This window comes from Amphibalanus amphitrite, unplaced genomic scaffold (genome assembly GCF_019059575.1).
Source record: "Amphibalanus amphitrite isolate SeventyFive unplaced genomic scaffold, NRLGWU_Aamphi_draft 000057F_arrow, whole genome shotgun sequence".
Taxonomy (NCBI): Eukaryota; Metazoa; Arthropoda; class Thecostraca; order Balanomorpha; family Balanidae; genus Amphibalanus; species Amphibalanus amphitrite.
In genome coordinates, this window is record NW_024881553.1 from 884,543 (window position 1) to 905,369 (window position 20,827).

The 20,827-nt window shown below is 49.0% G+C and overlaps 1 protein-coding gene across 1 annotated transcript; it reads left to right on the top strand.

Annotated features, from left to right (window-relative positions):
- Nucleotides 1-583: 583 nt before the first annotated feature.
- LOC122378308 (lachesin-like) lies at nucleotides 584-20,063 on the top strand. The gene is made up of 9 exons (XM_043359239.1): nucleotides 584-643; nucleotides 3,992-4,125; nucleotides 7,655-7,840; nucleotides 9,125-9,311; nucleotides 13,469-13,556; nucleotides 15,758-15,798; nucleotides 16,130-16,252; nucleotides 16,493-16,663; nucleotides 18,935-20,063. The coding sequence occupies exons 1-9, from the start codon at nucleotides 589-591 to the stop codon at nucleotides 19,264-19,266; spliced, it is 1,317 nt and encodes a 438-aa protein (XP_043215174.1). The 5' UTR covers nucleotides 584-588; the 3' UTR covers nucleotides 19,267-20,063.
- Nucleotides 20,064-20,827: the final 764 nt, after the last annotated feature.

Here is a 20,827-nt window from a genome sequence, read left to right on the forward strand (position 1 = left end):
CAAATGTCCAATGTGGTAAAATTGGGATCGCGGTGGGTGGGCGGCCGAATATCAAAAGCTCAAAAAGGCATCACGGTTTAGATTTCTACGAAGGGATATTGTGCTATGATTGAAATGCTTCACAGCTCATCTATATTTAATTTGCAAGGCTTGACGTTTTAAGATGAATAACATTCAGAGCAAACGGGATGCAAGGCGACATTTAAAGCAAACATGGTCTGTCTGCAGCTAAAAGAAGCTTCCTGTGATCTCAATATTATTACGCTTGCTCTTTTTTATTTCATTTTTATCCATTTATTTTGGCGCGTAACAGTAAAGGGTTAGCCAAATGCTTACCATATCTACTGATGTAAAACAAGAAAGGCATAATGAGCGCCGCAATGGAAAATCAAAAGTTTATGCCACCGTCAACCGGTGACATTGATCGCGTATTGAAACACCGGGTCGGGGTACCAGCAAGTGTTTCATCGGATTGAATCCGCTATAGCAAAGTCGTTATGCTATATTTTATAATTTAATATTTTAGCTTTGACTCATAATGCATAAGTAATATGTTTGACTTCGCCTGATCTTTTTTCAGGGACCACGATGCCCTGTCTTAGGCCACCTCGGGTTCTCCAGGTCGTCGCCCTAGTTTATGCAGGTAAGCTCGGATGCCATGAAATATAAGTCTCAGTCTCAAACACTCACTACAGTCTCAAATTATTACGGTATGTGTAAAAACATGTTTTCCATGGAACCATGGGCACCACTTATTTTAGCATCTGTGGACTCCGGTTCGTCAAATATGATTAATCCCATGTGCAAGCATCGGAAGATATTAGACCAATGTAATTTGTGTTAATATTTGTGCACACTTATGTCATTTGATGTCAGTAAATTACAAATTTTCCCGTCTAATAACACATCACCACATAGACACATGCGCCCCTTTCCGTTCTGGTACACCTTTGGGTCGATACGGTCCCATTACGGAGGCCATGCTCCCAGAGGGGGCCATTTATCCCATAAGGTGCGATGGCGTCTGATTGGACTCATCCGGGTAAGCCGATGCTGCACCACACAGCGCTACCTACAACTTATCCCCAGTTTCAGTCCGACACACGTTTCAATGTGTGCAATGTTGCAATCTTGATGTTTCGTTGTTTCGTTAAAAAATGTGATTTTCATAAGAGCATGACGAAACATTCACATTTTCAGGCTCAGGATGCGTGAATAATAAATGAGAATGACATTCCAAATCTTGCCAAAAATCGATGAAATTTTAACTCTACACATTATAGGCGCCGCAAATTATGCATACATTTAGATAACAGCTGATTATGCAAAATTCAATTTCAGAAAAGTTTTCAGGGACATTTTTTTGATAATTTAGTGACTCCCAAATATTGTCTCCCTGAAGCCTGCGGCAGTCTCGTTGTCTCTCATTTGTTGATGTTTTGTTCCTCCAAAGTGTTGTCCTGTCGCCTCCTTCCTTGGCGGCACGTCTCTGCGCCCCAGGCCTCCGTGTCTACTCAGGACTCCGCAGCGTCTCTGGGCTCATTGGGAGTCTGATGTCTTTTGGGATCCTCTGGCTTTCCGCTAGAGAAATCGCATGCAGTCTCGTTTCGACGCATTTCCCAAATGCACTGCGCCTACTGGCATCCTCTGAGTGTGCAGTCAATTCCTAGGCGTGAAACAGCTGATATATCCAGTCTATCCAGTCTACCACGATGTATTTGCAATAGAACGCGTTGCCGAGCCATTGCGCATAACGCAGCAACCGAAAACAGATTGGTGTCGCGGGACTTCGCCTCTTTGTTCTCTGACTACAACAGATGCTAATACGCGGGGCACCGCCAATCTAACTTATTGGCGGCGGGCTGATCTGATTGCTCGTTCTGAGTTCAAATGTAGCATGACTTCCAGTGACTTGCAAAGACATTAAGATGTTTATTGCTTTTTAGGTATGCGGGAAATAAAACGATTTTTTCAGATTGATTTCTTTTCAGAAAAACTACGTGTTTAACAAATACGCTGGAAATTTATCTCAAAAATAGATCTTGCTTTATCGCAGTTATCGCGTTTTAGTTAACATTTACTTGCTTAAAGACCAACATTTCAGTCTGCCCTGTCATGTTTTGTGTTCCAAATAACGACTCTAATAAAGCAAGGATCAAACTTTGCGTCTGCACCTGAGGTGGTTCATTCTAACTTCTAAACTTCAAGGGATAGGCAGGTGGTGGCCTACACAGAATGCAGTTCGCATTGCTATTACACTTCTGACCAATAAATCTACACGTCTGCCACTTTTCTCGGGCAAATTTACATCAAGCTAATGACGTGCCGGCTCAGACCTGCCAAAGCTCAATCAAATCAAGAGCCGAGATTCAAATCTGGAGCCGCGGAATCAATCGGCTAAAATCAGAGAGCGGCACCTCGCCGCGGGGCTGACACCGCTCTGACGCTCCACTCCCGGGAAGTGAGGCCGCCACCCCATGGCCGCTCGATGGTAATCCGGTCTGTAACGGGAGCGATGACCGAGACCATGTCACCGAGACCCCCGTCAAAGAGGCCCTCCGCGAACCCATCGCCGACAGGGGGAAACGGCGCCGCACACGAGTCTACTGCTTCCGCCGCCCCGGCCTGCCGCGAGCTGCGACTGCCGGTGCAGTTAGTTGCATGTCATCCGGGAGCTGATCGATTTACCATTACTGTGTGTTCCGATGTTTAGTCCGATGGCTTGTGAAAAGAAAGTTCCTATTTTTAGTTACCAAAATCCTATGACGGATCATAATAAATATTCATGTTTGTGCAAAAATATGTTTCTTTTGATACAAGATGCGGTAAGGCATTTATTAGTCCATTATTTAACAAAATGCAAGACTTGGGAAATTAACTATAATAGCATCGTGCTCATGGCACGGTGCTGGACGCTGTTGTGAATGAGTTCTATGTCGGAGTTCGGACTTCCCATGAGTCCGTCGTCCGCCGACGCCGGCCAGGGATCAGATGGCGCCCGTCGACATATCGCCGCCCGTCTGCCGCCATGCATAACAAAGTAAACGCTCACAATTACCCCCAATATATTTGGTTATATGCCTGACGATGTGACAAGCACCGTGTCCAAATGCGTTTATAGGATGATCGAAACACGCCTTCATATTGAATTGAAATGTTCCTGGAAATCATCGACGTGCCCCCGACAGCAGACAGTTCAAACTTCAAACAGCCGAACGGCTCATGCATGATTCGATTTAATTAGATCGTTTGGCGCAGTCATCCGCCTTGCGAGAAAGTTTTTGAGGGAAGGAAATACGGCGCCTGTATTGTTTCACTGACTTATATATTAAGCCTAATCCAACCGCACCTTGGTGAAAATTTCCTTTTTCCCCATTTTTTCTTTTCCTCCAAAACACTTGCGCTCATTGTCTGTGAATTGCTGCATATCTGATGATCCGTAGCTAGACATCATGAGTGCAGCAATCAATTTGATTCATCATGTTTGTTCCATTGGAAATAATATTTTTTTTCTAATTGTTCACATCAAACTCCAAGTTGTAACGTTACTCGTAAGATAGCTGAGTTCGGTCAACAGATGAACATTGCGCTGACTGTCACTGCGCCGTGAGTGTTGCTGTGTAGACTGCTGCTGTGCGGTATAAGCGCATATGTGCTGCAGTGCTAACTGTTGCCGCTCCATGTGCTGCAGTGCTAACTGTTGCCGCTCCGTGTGCTGCAGTGCTGACTGTTGCCGCTCCGTGTGCTGCAGTGCTGACTGCTGTCGCTCCGTGTGCTGCAGTGCTGACTGCTGTCGCTCCGTGTGTTGCAGTGCTAACTGTTGTCGCTCCGTGTGCTGCAGTGCTAACTGTTGCCGCTCCGTGTGCTGCAGTCCTAACTGCTGTCGCTCCGTGTGCTGCAGTCCTAACTGCTGTCGCTCCGTGTGCTGCAGTGCTGACTGTTGCCGCTCCGTGTGCTGCAGTCCTAACTGCTGTCGCTCCGTGTGCTGCAGTGCTGAGCGAGTGGTCGGTGGTGGCCAGGACCCAGGACTGGCCGCGGTTCCTCCACCCGCTACAGAACATCACCGTACCGGTGGGACGCGAGGCCACCTTCACCTGCCACATCGCCAACCTCGGACCGCACAAGGTACTGGTACAACACTGATATCGGCCAAGGTACGCAAGGTATGTACCTTTGCGGTCCAAGATGCGATGAACCTTGTTTAAGGTTGGCGGTTCATTGCAGCCTTGAACCGCAAAGGTACTGGTTTAACACTGATATCGAACCACGCAAGGTAATTGGCTCACTGCGATCTCGGACCACACAAGATGCTGTTCGGTGTACAGTGTTCAGTGTTTACCTATATCCTCGGACCACAAAAGACCCACCATTAGCACAAACCGGACAGAGAACCTTCTCGGTATCGTTGAGTTCGGATTATTGAGAATATTGGTACTGTTGCTTTAGCCAGGCTGCGATCGCATGAACACCAAAGTCACTACCCTCCCATGCCAAAAAAAAGATAACGTGTTTGATATTTCATCGTATAAATAATCGGAGCCGTACTCTTATAATGTAGACACGATATCTCTGAGTCAAGTGATTGGCAAACAAAAAGCATCTGCATTCTGCTCCCACTACCAAATCCACTACTACACAGCGAATAGCAGCGAGGTAATGCATCAGTGCGCGGCGCCTCTGGTGCTACATTCCTCGCTGTCGCTGACAGCCCTGTATAGGGAGGGAGGCAGTACCGGCGTCTGTGCGGGCGGGGCAGCCTCAGCCGCCTCGTTATTACGTTACCGGTCGGCACGACACGAAGCAGGCGGTACGGGACGCCACCGGCGACATGTCAGGCACGTGCAGTGTCACAGCAACATAGTCGCTGACAGTCGCCGCGCGCGTGCAGCGTCACACGAGTACATACAACCATAGACAGCGAGAACAGCAACACAATCAACAACGCCGCGGACAGGAAGGACCGCACGCTAGAGCGTATTTACCGGAAATCGGGCAATGCTCCTCTCAAAAGAGCATCCATTGTTGTGAAGTTGCATTACCTAAATTCCAAATCGCTCTTACTGTCGCTTTTAATTTGCGTATGCTATCAGGTATTGCTGCTGCCTGGAACAATACATTGGAAGCACATTTAACACAACAAATATTTTGGATTTACTAGGCACGAAGCCTGAAATAAATGGTACCCAGCATAAATAGAAAACGGCAACATGACAAAGCTCTTCCACTCTAGGCCATGACAAATTTTACCGTTTCATATTTATCAATGCGGCAACGGTAACTCAGCCTCTCGTGGAAAGACTAAATGCGAGTCGTAAACGTAGCAGCTTTGTCAGCACCGTTGGGCGCTGCCGCGACAAAGTCTGCGCAGGGTTGACGATCTGTGACGCGGGGTGTAGCGTTGTCAGCGGTAAAGTTGGTCGCGTCCAACGACTGCGGGGATCGTCGTGCGGCGCGGGGAACGTTTGATGGGTGCGGCTGGCCCTGACAGGCATCTTCCGTTCCGTCTCTGCTAGGGTCAGGCATCTTCAGTGGATCAGGATTCAGGTGGTAATTACATACAGGGATCGTGTAGAAGAGTTTCAGTATTGTCAGCAGTGCTCACTGCGCGTTACATTGGTGATTATCGTCTCTTTTGTCAGTACAGTAGCACTGTAATACCCCGTCTTCGTAATTGGGAACGAGTTTTTTTTTTTTCTCTCAGAAAAGCAGCGTTGTAAAAAAGCTGAACTAATGTAAACTTTTCGCTTTATCTATCAAAAGAGCAAAATCGGAACAAATGGTCATTTATCGATTGCCCTTCCCAACATTACAACGACAAGGACAATTTTTCCGACCATAATCGATCCTGCTGTCCCAAGTTGTTGCGGCAGAATCGCTATACAGGCCGAGTTAATGAAGTGTGGCAGTGGCTACGTGCCCATTTCTCCAATCCCGTAAAAACTATCCAGACTCAGTGAAACACATCGAGCTCGTCCCCTCCCCCCACAAAAACTGTCGGGCTGTGTCGAACAGGCGGCCTCCGTTCCGCCAAAATGTCCCCGGAGAACAAACAACAGCGCGCCCCTGCGGCTGACGTATGACGACAGCCGGAATGAAGGCGTCGGCAATTATGTCGCCGAGACTCCCTCACGCGCGGCCTGATCGGAATGGGGAGCAAATAGCTGGACCACGTCGGAGCACCGACTGTGCGCAGAGGAGAGGGTCTGGACGATGACAGTTTGGGTGAGGAGTGGAGCGTAAAGACAACAGATGAAGCAATCAAAGCCGTTTACGATACAGAGCCTGCAAATTTAAATGCGCTCCTGTATGTACAGGCTCGTTGCTATTTTATTGGCGCCAAATGCCGGTTGTTTCAGTGCGCGGCGGTGCCAGTCGACTTTGTGGCGGTCTGCCGGTCGGTTCTATGTCAATGCCGGTCTGTTCTGTGCTGGTCTGACTATCCGTTTGGCGCTGGTCTGTTGGTCGGTGTATGCCGGTGCCGATGGGTCCTGCCTCTGCCCGCCGGTCGGTTCTGCGCCGGTCTGACGGCTCGCTCCGATGACCGACGTGCCGGGCTGCCGCTGACACGGTATCACCCCTCGGCCGGGCACCATGTTTTTGATAGCCCTCTCGGAGGGAGCTGCGCAGAGCGGACCGCTAATTAAGCCTCAGAGCTGGCGCCGACAGCCGGCCGGCGGCGGCGCTCGTCCCGCCTGGAGGGCCCGCAGAGGACCGCCGGCCGCCTGCCCCCGACGGCTCGCACGTGCCCTGTTCGAGCGCCGCTCGCCGGACGGACAGACCATTCAGACCGCCGGCTCGAGAGGACCGCTCCAGGGCTGGCCCGGCTCCGTGCGCCGCCGGAATGGTGTGCGGAGTGACCCACCGAGACATACGAGTACCCGCTGTCCATCCGACGGTGATGGCTGATTGGTACTTGGCTTTTGCTGCCGACGTGCACAGGGCAGGGGAGGAAACGCGAAAGGGAAGATGACGGGTTATAATGTGCGTACGAATTACGATGTATACAGGATACCGTCATATGATGGGTGCGATGGCAAATTATATCTATTCGAACATTTTATCATTTTGTCATTGCCCTTATGCGAGCTTATGCGCAATTGCGATTCATTCCGATTTCTTGTCAGCTTGCGAATCTTTATCTAGACACCCATGAGCGGGGCCGGGCTGAAAATGTGCTGTGCTCGCCTCTGTTTGAGCGATAGTTACATATATTTTGTAGCAACATTCAGTGGACTATCATTCAGATATGAACACATTGTTAATTGTTGGATCCTGGAAAGATCGTCCATGCTACTTGAACCGCTGGCTGACGGTCGTGGAGCATGGGCATGTAGTTTCCGCCTGTGGTTTCTTAAGTGTAACTTTGGTCATTGACCATCGATGTAGGCATTCAGTTGCACTCCATTCTCATTAAGCTTCAGGTGTCTTGGGATAACTTTAAATGTCACTGAAAACTTTTAGCTCTCAGCTGATTTTGAACAAAAGACATCATCGATCAATGCATAAGTGACCTATTGTGGAACCTTTAGATATTGTCTGTGACAAAACAGCGACATAGTGCTCATAAGGAGCACATGCTGCCAGTTGTACCTCGGTTTGGTAAGGAAACTTACCAAACCGAGTTTCCTGCAGTTACACCGAGTGTAATTGACAGGTGGCCTGGATCAAATCCGAGAACCAGGGCATCCTGTCGATCAACGAGCGGGTCATCTCGGACACGGAACGCCTGTCGGTGGTGCGCAATGACGTCAACACGTGGACGATGACGCTGCGAGGTGTGCGCCGCGACGACAGCGGCAGCTACATGTGCCAGGTCAACACGGTGCCAGTCAGGGTGCAGGTCAGTCAAAACCAGCAATTGGCCAACACATCGTTAGATGTTGAGATTAAAAAAAAAAATGGAAAAGCCACGATTATATTTTAACACGCGCAGTGGAAGGGGGGCGGATTCCGCCCACCCCTCCTGTTTTTCGCCAATAACTCGCGCCGCAAACATGATATTAATGTGAAATTTTGGCTACCTGTCCAGAACTGAACTGCGGATCTTCTCGTGCAAGAAATAAGAAAATCGGGTCACAACTTTTCTTGTTACAGCGGTGTAAAGTCAAACATCCTGCCGCTGTGGCGGCGCGGCGGCCGGCGCTAGCCGTTACGCGCCGCCTGAATTGTAGACTGTGCCGGGGCGGGACGGTTCCGTCTTTACATCGCGCTCCTTACCGTTGATTATATGCGATTCGCGTCAAACTGTGTGAGAAGACTAAGAAATGTACAGACAATCTCATGGTCAAAGAATTTTGAAAATCGGCCGGTAACAACTTGAGTTATGAGTGTGTAAACACAAAATTGTGATTGCCGCGCTTCCCGCGTCGGCCGATCCCGCTTCAGACGGCGACATCTTACCCTTAGCAGACTTCTAGCTGCCATGTTTATAGTTGGATTAATTAGAAATTCACCATACGTACTCACAAATGTATATTCTTTCGTAAACTGAAAGAAAAAAGAAAATCGGCCAATAACTTTTTGAGTTATCGGCGTGTAAACGCAAAAAAAAGTCGCTCATATGGCAGATTTGACCACATTTGACCTCATTTGACCTTAAAGATATTGACCTAGGGTCATGAAATTCACACACAACAGAGTTCCCCGATGCCTCCGCCTACCCTCCAAATTTCGTCTTTCTAGCTTCAGTGGGAGCTGAGATCTTCGGGGGGGGCGACATCCGCCCCCCCCCCTTCCACTGGGCGTAGTACTCGCAACCCTTCCACTGCGCGTGTTAAGTCAAGAACGGGATAAAGATAGATTTGAATACGGTCTTTCTTAGCTTTATCATACACAAAAAAAAAACTATTTTTGTAGGTGGTAGGAAAGAGGAATAACCACTTTTAGTCCCTAGTTTCACTTTAAACCATAGGCGAAAGAATCCCTAAGGGTAGAACTGCTCAAAGACGGTATGCATTCACTGCATATCACACAACGTGTCTACTCAGTTATCTCGTATATAGGCTGTCCCGGAGTGCGCGCGACCACTGCGGCACAGCCTACCTCCTGCGTCGGCCGGCAGTGGGCGGCGTTACCCTCCCGTCCGCCCCGGGCCGCGTGCGATCTCTGCGCCGTGTGCCGTCAGGTGGGCGTTCTGGAGGTGGTGGTGCCTCCCGACATCATCTCCTCGGACACAAGCGGCGACGTGGACGTACCCGAAGGTGGCTCGGCGCGGCTCGAGTGTCGCGTAAGAGGTCATCCGCAGCCCACAGTCAGCTGGATCAGAGAGGACGGCGGCGACATCGTGCTCCGACATGGCAGACAGATCAGAGGTCAGTGTGACGGGTCAGAGGTCAGTGTGGCGGGTCAGGGGTCATTGGCTCCGGTCAGAGGTCAGTGAGACGGGTCAGAGGTCAGTGGGACGGGTCAAAGGTTAGTGGGACGGGTCAGAGGTCAGTGGGACGGGTCAGAGGTCAGTGGGACGGGTCAAAGGGCAGTGGGACGGGCCAAAGGGCAGTGGGACGGGTCAGAGGTCAGTGGGACGGGATAGAGGTCAGTGTGACGGGTCAGAGGTCAGTGTCACAAGTCAAATGCCAAGGAAACGTGTCTCAATTATAGAGCTGGGTTGAAGGTTAGTGAGCCAGTTCAGAGGTCAGTGGGTTAGGTCAGAGGTCAGGGAATCGGGTCAGAGGTCAGAGAATCGGGTCAGAGGTTAGGGGATATGGTCAGAGGCCAGTGAGATAGGTCAAATGCCAATGAAACGTGTCAATCATCGAGCTAGGTCAAAATTTATTGAGCTTGTGCAGAAGTCGGGCTAGAGAAAGAGCGCATTGCGTTGGGTCAAGATATTAGCCGTTTTCACGACGGGCTATCCGGCGAGTGCACCTTATTTGACCAAATCTTCACCTAATCTCTTTTACAGCAAATATCTTTATTTTATGAATTTTCGTCAGTGTTTTAGTCGATGATACTCTCTGATAATATGACAAAACAGGCATATAAGCAAAAAGTGCAACCCTAGCTGATAGCTACTAAGAGACACACTGAACCTAATTTGACAAAATCTGCACCTAATCTGCACCAGATGTGCACCACATGTGTACTAGATGGCCGTCGTGAAAACGGCTATTGTGAAATAGGATAAAAGTAAGCGCATATATTGGAACCCTGTGAGTGAGGTCACTGATCTGAATGAGTTTTCATCGAGTTGAGTGAAAAATTATTTGAAGGCGATCTGACGGTCCGGAAGTCTGCACACAACCGAAAGGTCATGGCGATACCCCACATCAAAATAACTGGTCATATCCAGCACCGGTACGGCCGAGTCCCGGTACTCCATGTGAGTCATGTTTCGGAGTCTATTTGCGGCCAGAGGGTCGCAGTGAGCACGCCGCTAGGTTCCGCCGGAGAAACATCAGAGTGGGTGTCAGTGTCAGTGACACGGCGTCGGCGGTCCGTCCGAGCGGGTGATCAAAGCAGCGCGACCGGCCCGGGGTCGCGGCGGACCCAGGCGGCCACGGGATGACGCTGCCAGTCACTTCGAGACGGTGCCGACGACTGATTGGATGAACTGATGACGCTCCGTGACACTGATCAACACGTGCCGGTGGTCAGAGAGCACTTGTGGGTGGTGAAAGTGTCCCATCCGAAGATGCAATATCTTATTAATGGCATTAATGGCATTAATGGCATTAAAGGATTTAACAGCACTGCAAAACATTAACGGTAAATCACAAAGACGTCATATTACACTATTACAGTCATGTTAATTTTTAGAACTACCCGCATAATTACTTTTTAGAACACCCCGGACATCAACCACAAAACTTATAACCAGGTGTTAATCAATCAGTTCACAGGTCACCAAGCATAAACATTATCAGTTCATGGATATCGGCGGCTGTCATCACCACTTCATGCACCACTGGTGACTGATTGATCACCGATGCATGGTGCCGTCACCATTTACCACCGTTCACACGAAACTCTCGGACACCGGCGGCACTCTGGAGCGATAACGCCTCGAGCCGTGCTATCGCTCACCGTCCCAAGTTTCGCCGTCCGTCATTAGTTCATAGCGCGGCGTTTACCCCTGGGTGGTGTCCCTGTCCCTGTGCAGTAGCCTCCCAGACTTCCATCACCTGTCGGCGGCAGCCTCCGACGCCGACCAGCGAGCAGAGTTGGTATCGGTGGCGAGATCGGACCGCGGGCCCGGCCCGATGCCGACAGGCCATCAGAGGGGATGAGCGACGGGCCGTGTCTGCGCGCTGCTAGTCTCCGCACTTTTCTCACCTCCGCTCCACTGTTGGGAGGTAGGATGCATCCCTTTCGCCGCATCGAGTGGGAGACAGGACGCAGCTGCAGTTTAACCTGCGCCTGGGTAGGATCCGACCCCGCCCCCCTCCGTTTTTTCTGCAGTAACTCATGAACCGCTGGCACCTAATGTTTTAAAAAATCGCTAAAAATAAAGTTTATAGCAAACGGCAAATTAAGGACATGAATAGACGCAACCAAATGAGCTCTTTAAAATGGCTATCTCGTATTCCTCATAAAATGCGCTTTATACTTATAAAAATTCAAAAAAGTTTTTTTTTTTGGAAAACAGCTACTAAAATCCAAAATTGTCCAAACATTAAAACAAAACGGATTATATGTTATAGAGCTCTATTAGAACATTTGATGTCCCAAATTTCAACTTTCTCTCTTAACTTTTGACCCCCAAATTGTACAAAAAATTCAACATATATAGGGCATGGTGATTGGTGACGTCATGAGTATTTTCGTGAGTTTTAAGCACTTCTGAACATCGCATGTGAAAAAAATGCAGCATTAGATTCCTGGAACAAAGCTCGTCTAGAAAAGTGAATTTGTATGTCAAAAATAAAAAAAAATAAAAAATGACTTTCTTTCTTAGGGCCCTGGCCTATAACTTGGTGATGCATGGTACAAACGATTTTTATGCTTTCAATACATACTGATGACCAGGACAGTGACTTTGGGTCACATATAAGTTATAACAATGACTATCAGATTCGGCGTGAAAAATAACCCATAAAACATATGTCGCATGCCCACATGGCAGAAAGTAAACTACCGTGGCCTTTCGTGACCTGACCTGACCTTGACCCGTGCTTAGTATGACCCCTATACGCATATGGTACCTTCATTAGGGCTTTGGGGTCATTTTTGGTGAGTTTCGAGCAGGAGCTATCGATTCCGCTGTCCGTAATCTTCATCATGCAGAAACCCCAGAATTTTACATTTGACCTGACCTTGACCCGAAAGTTGACCTCAATCTAAAAATCTTAAGAGTGTTTTGGGAAGGTCTCGTAGAGACCCCTCGAACGCCGCCTCGCGGGGCTCGATACGACCATTTGTTCTCGAGATAACAGGGGGGGATTGGATCCGACCCCCCCCCCCCGGCTGTCGTGGGTACGGAAATAGCCCAGGCGGTGCCGGGTTAATGCGGTTAGACTGAGGCACAGGTGCTCGGATCGGAGGGAGGGGCCCAAGGATTCGGGAATCGAGGGAAACTTTTAGTAGCGACATCAGTTCCATGACCTTATCATTAGCGCGTCGTCATCATAAGTTCCCGCCCAAGGCCATCAAAATATTTAGATGGTTTTGGAAAACTTATTTACTAGTATCGGTTATATTACAGGGAAACAGGGGCGCGGGTACTACTTTCAGTGTGTGTGTGGGGGGGGGGGGGGGAGGGCACACCATAATAGAGATTGACCTAGGGTACCCCCAAATCTATTTTCTCACTGGTTTTAGACCACTTGTTTTTCATCCCTTGACTTTTTCAGCAACAAAAAATGCATCAATGCATAAAAGCCTGCCTCGTAGCTCAGTTGGTAGAGCATTGGACTCCCGGTAGTGAGAGCCCGGGTTCGAGACGCTCCGGCGCTCGATATTTGAGACTCCTGACGGGGATGGTCTGCGGTTGGTGGGAGCAGCCGCAGCCAGTTGAAGTCAGTTGAGTGGGACAGGCCGTGTCCGGCTTTGAAGGGCACGTTAAACTTTGGCATCTAAATTCTCCCGTTACCCGGAATTGCGCAATCGGACGGTAGGTGTCGGGGTCTACGCAACAAGCACTGCTTAGCGTGGGCTCCGGCTCTGTTAATCCGTCCATTCAAACATTCGAGCTAAATTCATAAAAAAGTGCGATATTCCGTCTCAAAGTTGAGGGGGCACCGCCCCCACGGCCCCAGATTGGGGGAGGGGTAAGTTGCCCCCACTGCCCCCCCCCCCCTCCCGGTTCCCGCGCCTATGCAGGGAAAACTATGAATGCCTTTGAATTTTGTCACTTATCATGCGGAAAGAAATAAAAAAGTGGCGGACCATCAGTTGACGCCACTGCGCCACGCTCATCATTGGCAATATTTCTAGATTGCATGCACTTTTTGCATGCAGGTCGCGCAACGGAAATGTGGTGGGTGGGATTCTTCGGTGTCTCCTCACGTCGTCATCTGTATTCTGTTCACAGGGCACACGTTCAGCGGCCAGGTCCTGCACCTGGCCAACATAGCCAGGACGGACATGGGAGTTTATCTATGCATCGCCAGCAACGGCATGTAAGGGCGCATTACAAATGAGATGTGGCGGACGCTTAATTCAAATTACTAATAAGCTTGTGACACTGGTCATGCAGAATTAGGTACAACACTCGTTGCAAGCTATGTGCACACTGCCAACTGTTGAGATCAACACTTGGCCTTCAGATGCACTTATTGTTTAACCCTATTAGTGGCAGGGGGGTTGTTTTCATCCACCCCTCAGGTTTTTCGGAAATATCTCCGAAACCGCTGCAGCTACGATGCTGAAATTTTCTGACTTTTCCTAAAACTAAATTGGGCACATTCCCTGAAAATTTCAAGTTCATACCTTTACCAGGGGCGGCTCCAGAGCACTGGGAATTGGGGGGTCCTATTCGTGAAGCGAGTCATTTGGGCGAAGATCACGATGCTGATGTATTATAACTGTATACACCAGTTTTACGAACAGTGAATGAAAGGTATCATGTGATAACATATACAAAGTTATTGTGCATCCTCTTTTGACACGTTTTTGCTATAATAGGCGGATCCAGGCGTCCAAAAAGGGGGGTTATGTTTTACCTCCCAACATTGGTGCCCTGACACCGTCTATGCATGACCAATACAATTGTAGTCGTTCTCTCATAAGAAAATTGTAACATAACAAGACCATTGCCACCCTTTTTAGAAACAGTACAAACAAAACCCTTATTTACTATACTTTTTGTGTACCCCAATCTCAATGATCTGTATCCGCCTATGATTTTTGAAAATGCATATTTTTAGGATCCATGTGAATTCCTGGTTCATTCTCTATCGATCGGCAAAAGTTGCGTTAAAGGGACCCTCCCACCTTCAAAAAAGTTAATGAATTGGCATGAAAGTGACGTCCCTTGGTTCAGAAAGAGCGAAAACGAATATCTACCAAATTTCACCGAAAAATATTCACTGGTTTTCAAGATATTAGGCTTTTACTTTTGTTTACTTTTTGGGATCTCCCCTGTTACTAGCGACTTTATTTGGAAGCAATAATTTGGCAGCCTTAAAGTGCGGCAGACGTTGCGCGCAAAGCAGCGTGTATACCACCACGTGTTAACGATGGTTTTAGTCTAAGATTTAAAAACCGTTAGATCTCCGCTGACGTCACAAATTCTAAGGGGGCATTCCAATGCATTAGCCCCTTAGAATCCGAAAACTGCAAGTATGAAATTCCATATCTTCGAATTAAAGCATTTTTCGATGTTGTGAGTGCCCAAACCGGTATTTGCAGGCCATGGCCACCAATTTGGCTATCTCAACTCAAAACTAATGTTAAGGTGGGAGTGTCCCTTTAAGATTGGCTCAGAAACCTGGCCGTGATAAACAATCTAAAATGTATCTGCAATTTGCCCGTTTTTACCCCCCTCTACCCCCTATTGACATTCTTTTAATTTTTATTTTTTAGAAATGTAGATCACGTTGAGCGAAATCGAATGCCGTTTGAATTTTGAAAATCGGCCCGTTAGATCTCGAGATATCAAGGGGGGGTCGTAAACAGCCCCCCCCCCCCCCCCGCCACTAATAGGGGTAGCCAGGAGCCTGCCACTAAAAGGGTTAAAGGGCTTCATGGCTTGTTCTGCATGCACACAACCCGGTGATGACTGGTTTCAATGTTTCTTGTGCTAAGCAATAAGCAGCACAAGCAATGTTTCTGCATGCTTGAAATGAACGCATTTCTCTCGAAAACCCGTATACCACATTTCATTCAAGAGAGCTCTAATTTGATTTTACGTTCTTGCTTCAGGACTCAGGAGCGATATCGTAATGTCACAGGGATAAAACGTTGAATAACAATTTCAGCAAAAAGACACCAATTTCATGCAAGAATTACTAATACAAATTGTCCATCTTTATCTACCACACGTAACTTAGCACAACTAATATCGCCAATTGTAGCAATAATTAGCATTCTCTTATTGTTTTATCAATGTCACATTCTCTCTCTCTCTCTCTCTCTCTCTCTCTCTCTCTCTCTCTCTCTCTCTCTCTCTCTCTCTCTCTCTCTCTCTCTCTCTCTCTCTCTCTCTCTCTCTCTCTCTCTCTCTCTCTCTCTCTCTCTCTCTCTCTCTCTCTCTCTCTCTCTCTCTCTCTCTCTCTCTCTCTCTCTCTCTCTCTCTCTCTCTCCTCTCTGTCTCCCATCTTCTACCACTCTTCTATAACGTCACTTTTACCTTGACTAACAGTTCCCATTTGCTTCCCAGACCTCCGGTCGTCAGCAAGCGAATCATGGTGTCTGTTCATTGTAAGTAACATAGCCAGCCTGGGCTAGTTAAAACTTAAAGTGAACGAAACAAAGCATGGATCATAACCTATCAGCGTATATAAAACATATATCAGTAAACGGCTCTCTTCGTTCTGGAGAAAGAATAAATCGCTAATAGGAAAAATGGCTGTACCATGCTGGAATTTTTATAAGTCGTTAGATACAGCGACTTCCTTTCAGGGAGAGAAACATTACTTCTTTTCCACTCTGAGCTTCACCCACGGTGTAACCTGTAACACCATCGGCAGCGGCACAACCCACAACCTACCACAGCCCTGACGTGTGACGATTGCGCCACCGTATGCCGCAGTCGCGCCGTCAGTGTCGGCGGTGAACGGGCTCATCAGCACCCCGCTGGACTCAGAGGTCACCCTGACCTGTCACGTGGAGGCCTCCCCAAAGCCCGTCTACTACTGGGCGACGCCCAACCCCGGTGAGAACTGACGAGAAACCGGGTGGGATTGGGACGGAGGACGGATTGTGCCTGGCAGAGTGGCAGCGAACTCGGGGTTTTTATAGATTGGGTCTTATTTCAATTGGTAGTAGGGTGGTACCTACTGGTAGAAGTGCATTGGGAAATATGCGAATCGTTTTTGAGAACATATGTAATTGCCATACTACTGCAAAACTAATAAAAAATAGGGTCTCTTTTAAACAATCGCATCATTTTCAGGTGATATGCTGCCCTCAGGACCTCGGCATCACCTAGTATATCGGCAACTCTCCAGCTATCGCCACCAGATGTCTCTAACTATCAGTGGCGTCACGGCCGCCGACTTTCGACCGTACCTCTGCGTGGCCAAAAATCCCGTCGGAGAGGCGGTGGACAGGATCGATCTACACGGTACGTATTCATAATGTGTACTTGTCAGAGAAGGTGGGACAGAATGCTAAAACAGTGTTTGTTTAAAGACATATATACTACTAGAGGTAAAGGAAATAAAAAGGGAAAAAGATTCACCTCACCTAAATATTTAAAGTAAATAAATATTTATGAACATCTTCGGTATGGATAAAAAAGGCTCCCTTAGGCAACGCATAAGGTTGACAGGGGCTATGCAAAATTCCGCGCACCATTCAGTAATGACCATTGTGATTTTCAATTTTACAGTTCGCTCAAATCGTAGAAACGAGATATCCTCAATGGGCTGATGCGGCGATCTTCTTCCTTTCAAATAAGGACTTTCGCACCGTTTTCATTGCTAGCACCCGGCGTCATACGGCAACGGCTATGTCCCTATTGTATAAAACCATAAAAACATATCACCCGGCTCGGAAGTTACGTCTGTCACCAATAGATCATCTGCCCCATCAATACCTGCCGCATAGCCCAGCAGTTTTCGCCACGGCTAGATCGTCTGCCTCTTAAACGCCTGATGCATGCTGTGCCGCACGGCATAGTAGTTCAAACTGCGGCCGATAGATGTCTCTTATCAAAGGCGCCTGACGCATGCTGTGCCGCACAGCTCGACAGTTACAGCTCCCGCCGCTAGATGTCTCTCGTCAAACGCCTGCTGGATGCTGTGCCGCAAGGCTCGGTAGTTTCAACTCCCGCCGCTAGATGTCTCTCGTCAAACGCCTGCTGGATGCTGTGCCGCAGGGCTCGGCAGTTTCTACTCCCGCCGCTAGATGTCTCTCTCGTCAAACGCCTGATACATGCTGAGCCGCAGGGCTCGGCAGTTTCAACTCCCGCCGCTAGATGTCTCTGTCGCCAAACGCCTGATGCATGCTGTGCCGCATGGCTCGGCAGTTTTAACTCCCGCCGCTAGATGTCTCGCCAAACGCATGCTGGATACTGTGCCGCAGGGCTCGGTAGTTTCAACTCCCGCCGCTAGATGTCTCTCATCAAACGCCTGATACATGCTGTGCCGCAGGGCTCGGCAGTTTCAACTCCCGCCGCTAGATGTCTCTCTCGCCAAACGCCTGATACATGCTGTGCCGCATGGCCCAGCAGTGCCGCGCCGCGTGGCTCGACATCTTGCCGAAATTACACCGTATTCGCCAACTCCAATAATACCGTAACAGTCGTATAGATAGCTATCTCTCGTAAGTCATCAAACGTTTGCCGTCCCGCATGGTTTGGCAGTTTCAACTCAAACCTTACGGCTGTCAAGTGTCACACTGCCCCGCAGAGCACCTCAAATTCAATTCAATTATCCAATGACTGGAGTGCACGAGGCTGCTACCTGAACTGAGAAATCTGTGGAGCCTCCGTGAAACGTCAATTGTTCACCGCTGTTGAGTGGGTGGGTTCGGCCAATTACGCATTCTCCTCATGAATCCAATCCATCGACGGTCTGATGAAGCGAGATCCGTCGTCTTTAAAACGGCCTCAACCGATCTCAGGAGGACCCGATTCGTATGCATAGTACACAACGAACCAGCAGAGAGAAAAGGGCGAGAGTGCCTTTGATCAAGCCAGACGAGTTTACTGGGATTCCAATGGTAGTCATATTTCCAGCTAATATCATGGCAAATGGAACGCATGTTTACCTAAACAATGTGATTTATCATTTTGGGTGCGGGGCAACTGGCAAGCCGTTTTAAGGGCAGATTGTCGACTAGCATTCTAAGCCGCCCAATTGAAAAGAAATGCTTCTTCATGCACGACCAGGAACGCGTGAGTGCATAGCCCAGGTCTTTCCCTGACCAGAGGCTTACAAAGCTTAACGTTACTACAGTAACCACTAGCCACTAGACCTCAACTTGAAACGGGCTACGGGCTACCCGCTATGCCACGTTATCGATCTCGCATGACGTTATCTATAGACGGCAAAGACGTTATGTCGCTAAAACCCGCCCATACACTCATTGCAATTAGCAATCCCACGCAACTCAGGGTGGACAAAAACAACGGAAAACGAAACCGGTAAATCACCGACATCCAAGGCAGTCAAGGAACTTGTAACACCAACAATACCCAGCAACACAAAACACCCAATAAATCGAGTATGAATAAATCTAGTTAGTCCTACAGAAACGTCACTGCCGTTACGACCACTGCCAAGTTGACCTGGCCGTCGCGTCCCCGCGATTAGAGAGATGGGGTTACGGGCTACCGTTGTGATGGGCGATGGCACTGGCTGACCCGATCGCCGTGTTCCCTCCATTACAGAAATAGTGCTGCCGGTGCACGCATCCGGTGACCGCCGCCGTAAGCAGCAACAACAGCAGACCCATCACCAGCAGCAGGAGCGGCGCTACGAGCAGCACCGGCAGCAGCAGCAGCAGCAGCGGCAGCAGTCGCTGGACAGCCAGCAGCAGGATCCGTGGTCGGCCGACCCCGCCCCAGACGGCGGAGACGGACCGTCGCGGCGCAGGGGCGCCCGCCTGCCGCCCGGCCCGCCGCCGGAGCTGGACCGAGGCCGGGCGACCGCGTGCCGGCCTGAGCTCGCGACACTTCCACCTCTACTGATGGTGTCTTTAGGCGTCAGGAGGGTCCTCTAGGCCCCTGTTCCCAGGATGGGTGGCACTGATGGCGGGGCAGTCTCAGAAGGTATGATCGGTGGCCCGTGTTACCTGGGAGAATTCTATGTTCCTCCTGGTAGGGGTTGATACACGCGGCGGGTCAGAGAGTATCCTGGGAGGGAGTAACTTCCAGTGTGCTACGATCATCCTCAGAGGAATTATTGAGTTTACCGTCACAAGAGTTATAGGGTCTTCCTCCCAGCCTCCCAGACGACTGGTTGGAGACACACGCAGACATGGTGACTGATGGCTGAAGGAGACTGTAAATCCCCGGGGAGGGTATGATTGTTGATCAGGGGAACGATGGATCTCATGCATTCCGGTACGGCTCGTCGGAACGTTCCAAGGGATTTATCGTATGGTGGATGCACCACCCAAGACGAGCCCGCGCTATGCCCGCGTCCGCTTTCGGTAAGATGTAGTCGCTAAATTTTGTAATTTTGAGAACCTTAGAAGATAAAATCGTTCCGAGGGCTACGAGCAGAGGTTGACATTCCAAGCAGCCTGCGTACTTCTTCCAATTCCAAAACCGGATGCATCCAAGTCATCAATTTATTTTGTCATGGCGTCAAATGCTCCATGCATGAAAAATGGTTGGCTCCCGTATCTGACGTCCCTGTTGCCAGGGGCGTTATACAAAGTTATTTAATTGATAAGCAATACCCGGGCTCGGCAACACTGGAACGCCTACAAACATTTAGCTCCGTTGGTAACTTGGCAATGGCACTGTCAGACAACCGCGCATTTATTAGGTGTTGTTTTTATCCGCTGGGACTGAGAGCGTGAGATGATGTTTTTTGTACTCCAGCGTAGATGGGTAGCCATCTACGCTGGAGTAGATGGCTACCCATCTACTCCAGCTCGTAGCTCGTTAAAGTACTTGGTCTGTATAGCTCAGAGGTAGAGCATTGGACAGAGCCTATTTTAAGGGAATTTGACTGGGGGGGCAACCTGGAAAATTGTCTTTAATAATCCATTAACCCTCGCCCGTATTGGTGTTTCCAGTAGCGAGCGTATAGGGGGGGGGGTCCGTTGGACCCTCCCCCTTGCCGTTTCGCCCCTGATCGAGCTAGAGCTTCGCGGAAAAAACGACCGTGTTGCCCGTGATGAAAGGAAGCCGATTATACCCAATTTTAAGGTCCTAGGTCATCGGTTGACCTTCCAGGTCAGGTCATTAACCCAAAAGTCGGGAAAATCGGGACCTGTTAGAGCGTCGTAAAGAGTGGCTGCTATGGTTTTTCGGGGTGCTGATCACGAATATCATGTTAGTTATGATCATAGATGTTGTCTTCATGCATTTAGGCCAGGTCAGGTCAGGTCAGGTCAACCAGTAAGGGTTTTGCCGGGTATTCGTAGTAGGTGGCAACCGCCTCTGACAGCTTCGTAACATGCTACGAAGGCACCAAAACTACTTCGTAAATGGTCAAATGGTTGCTTAATTCGAATTCAGCTCCAAAAACTAGCCTAGAAACATATAAAACTCGAAAATGTGAACCGAGATCATCAAAGGTAAATGATCTGACCTGACCTTCCGGTGATC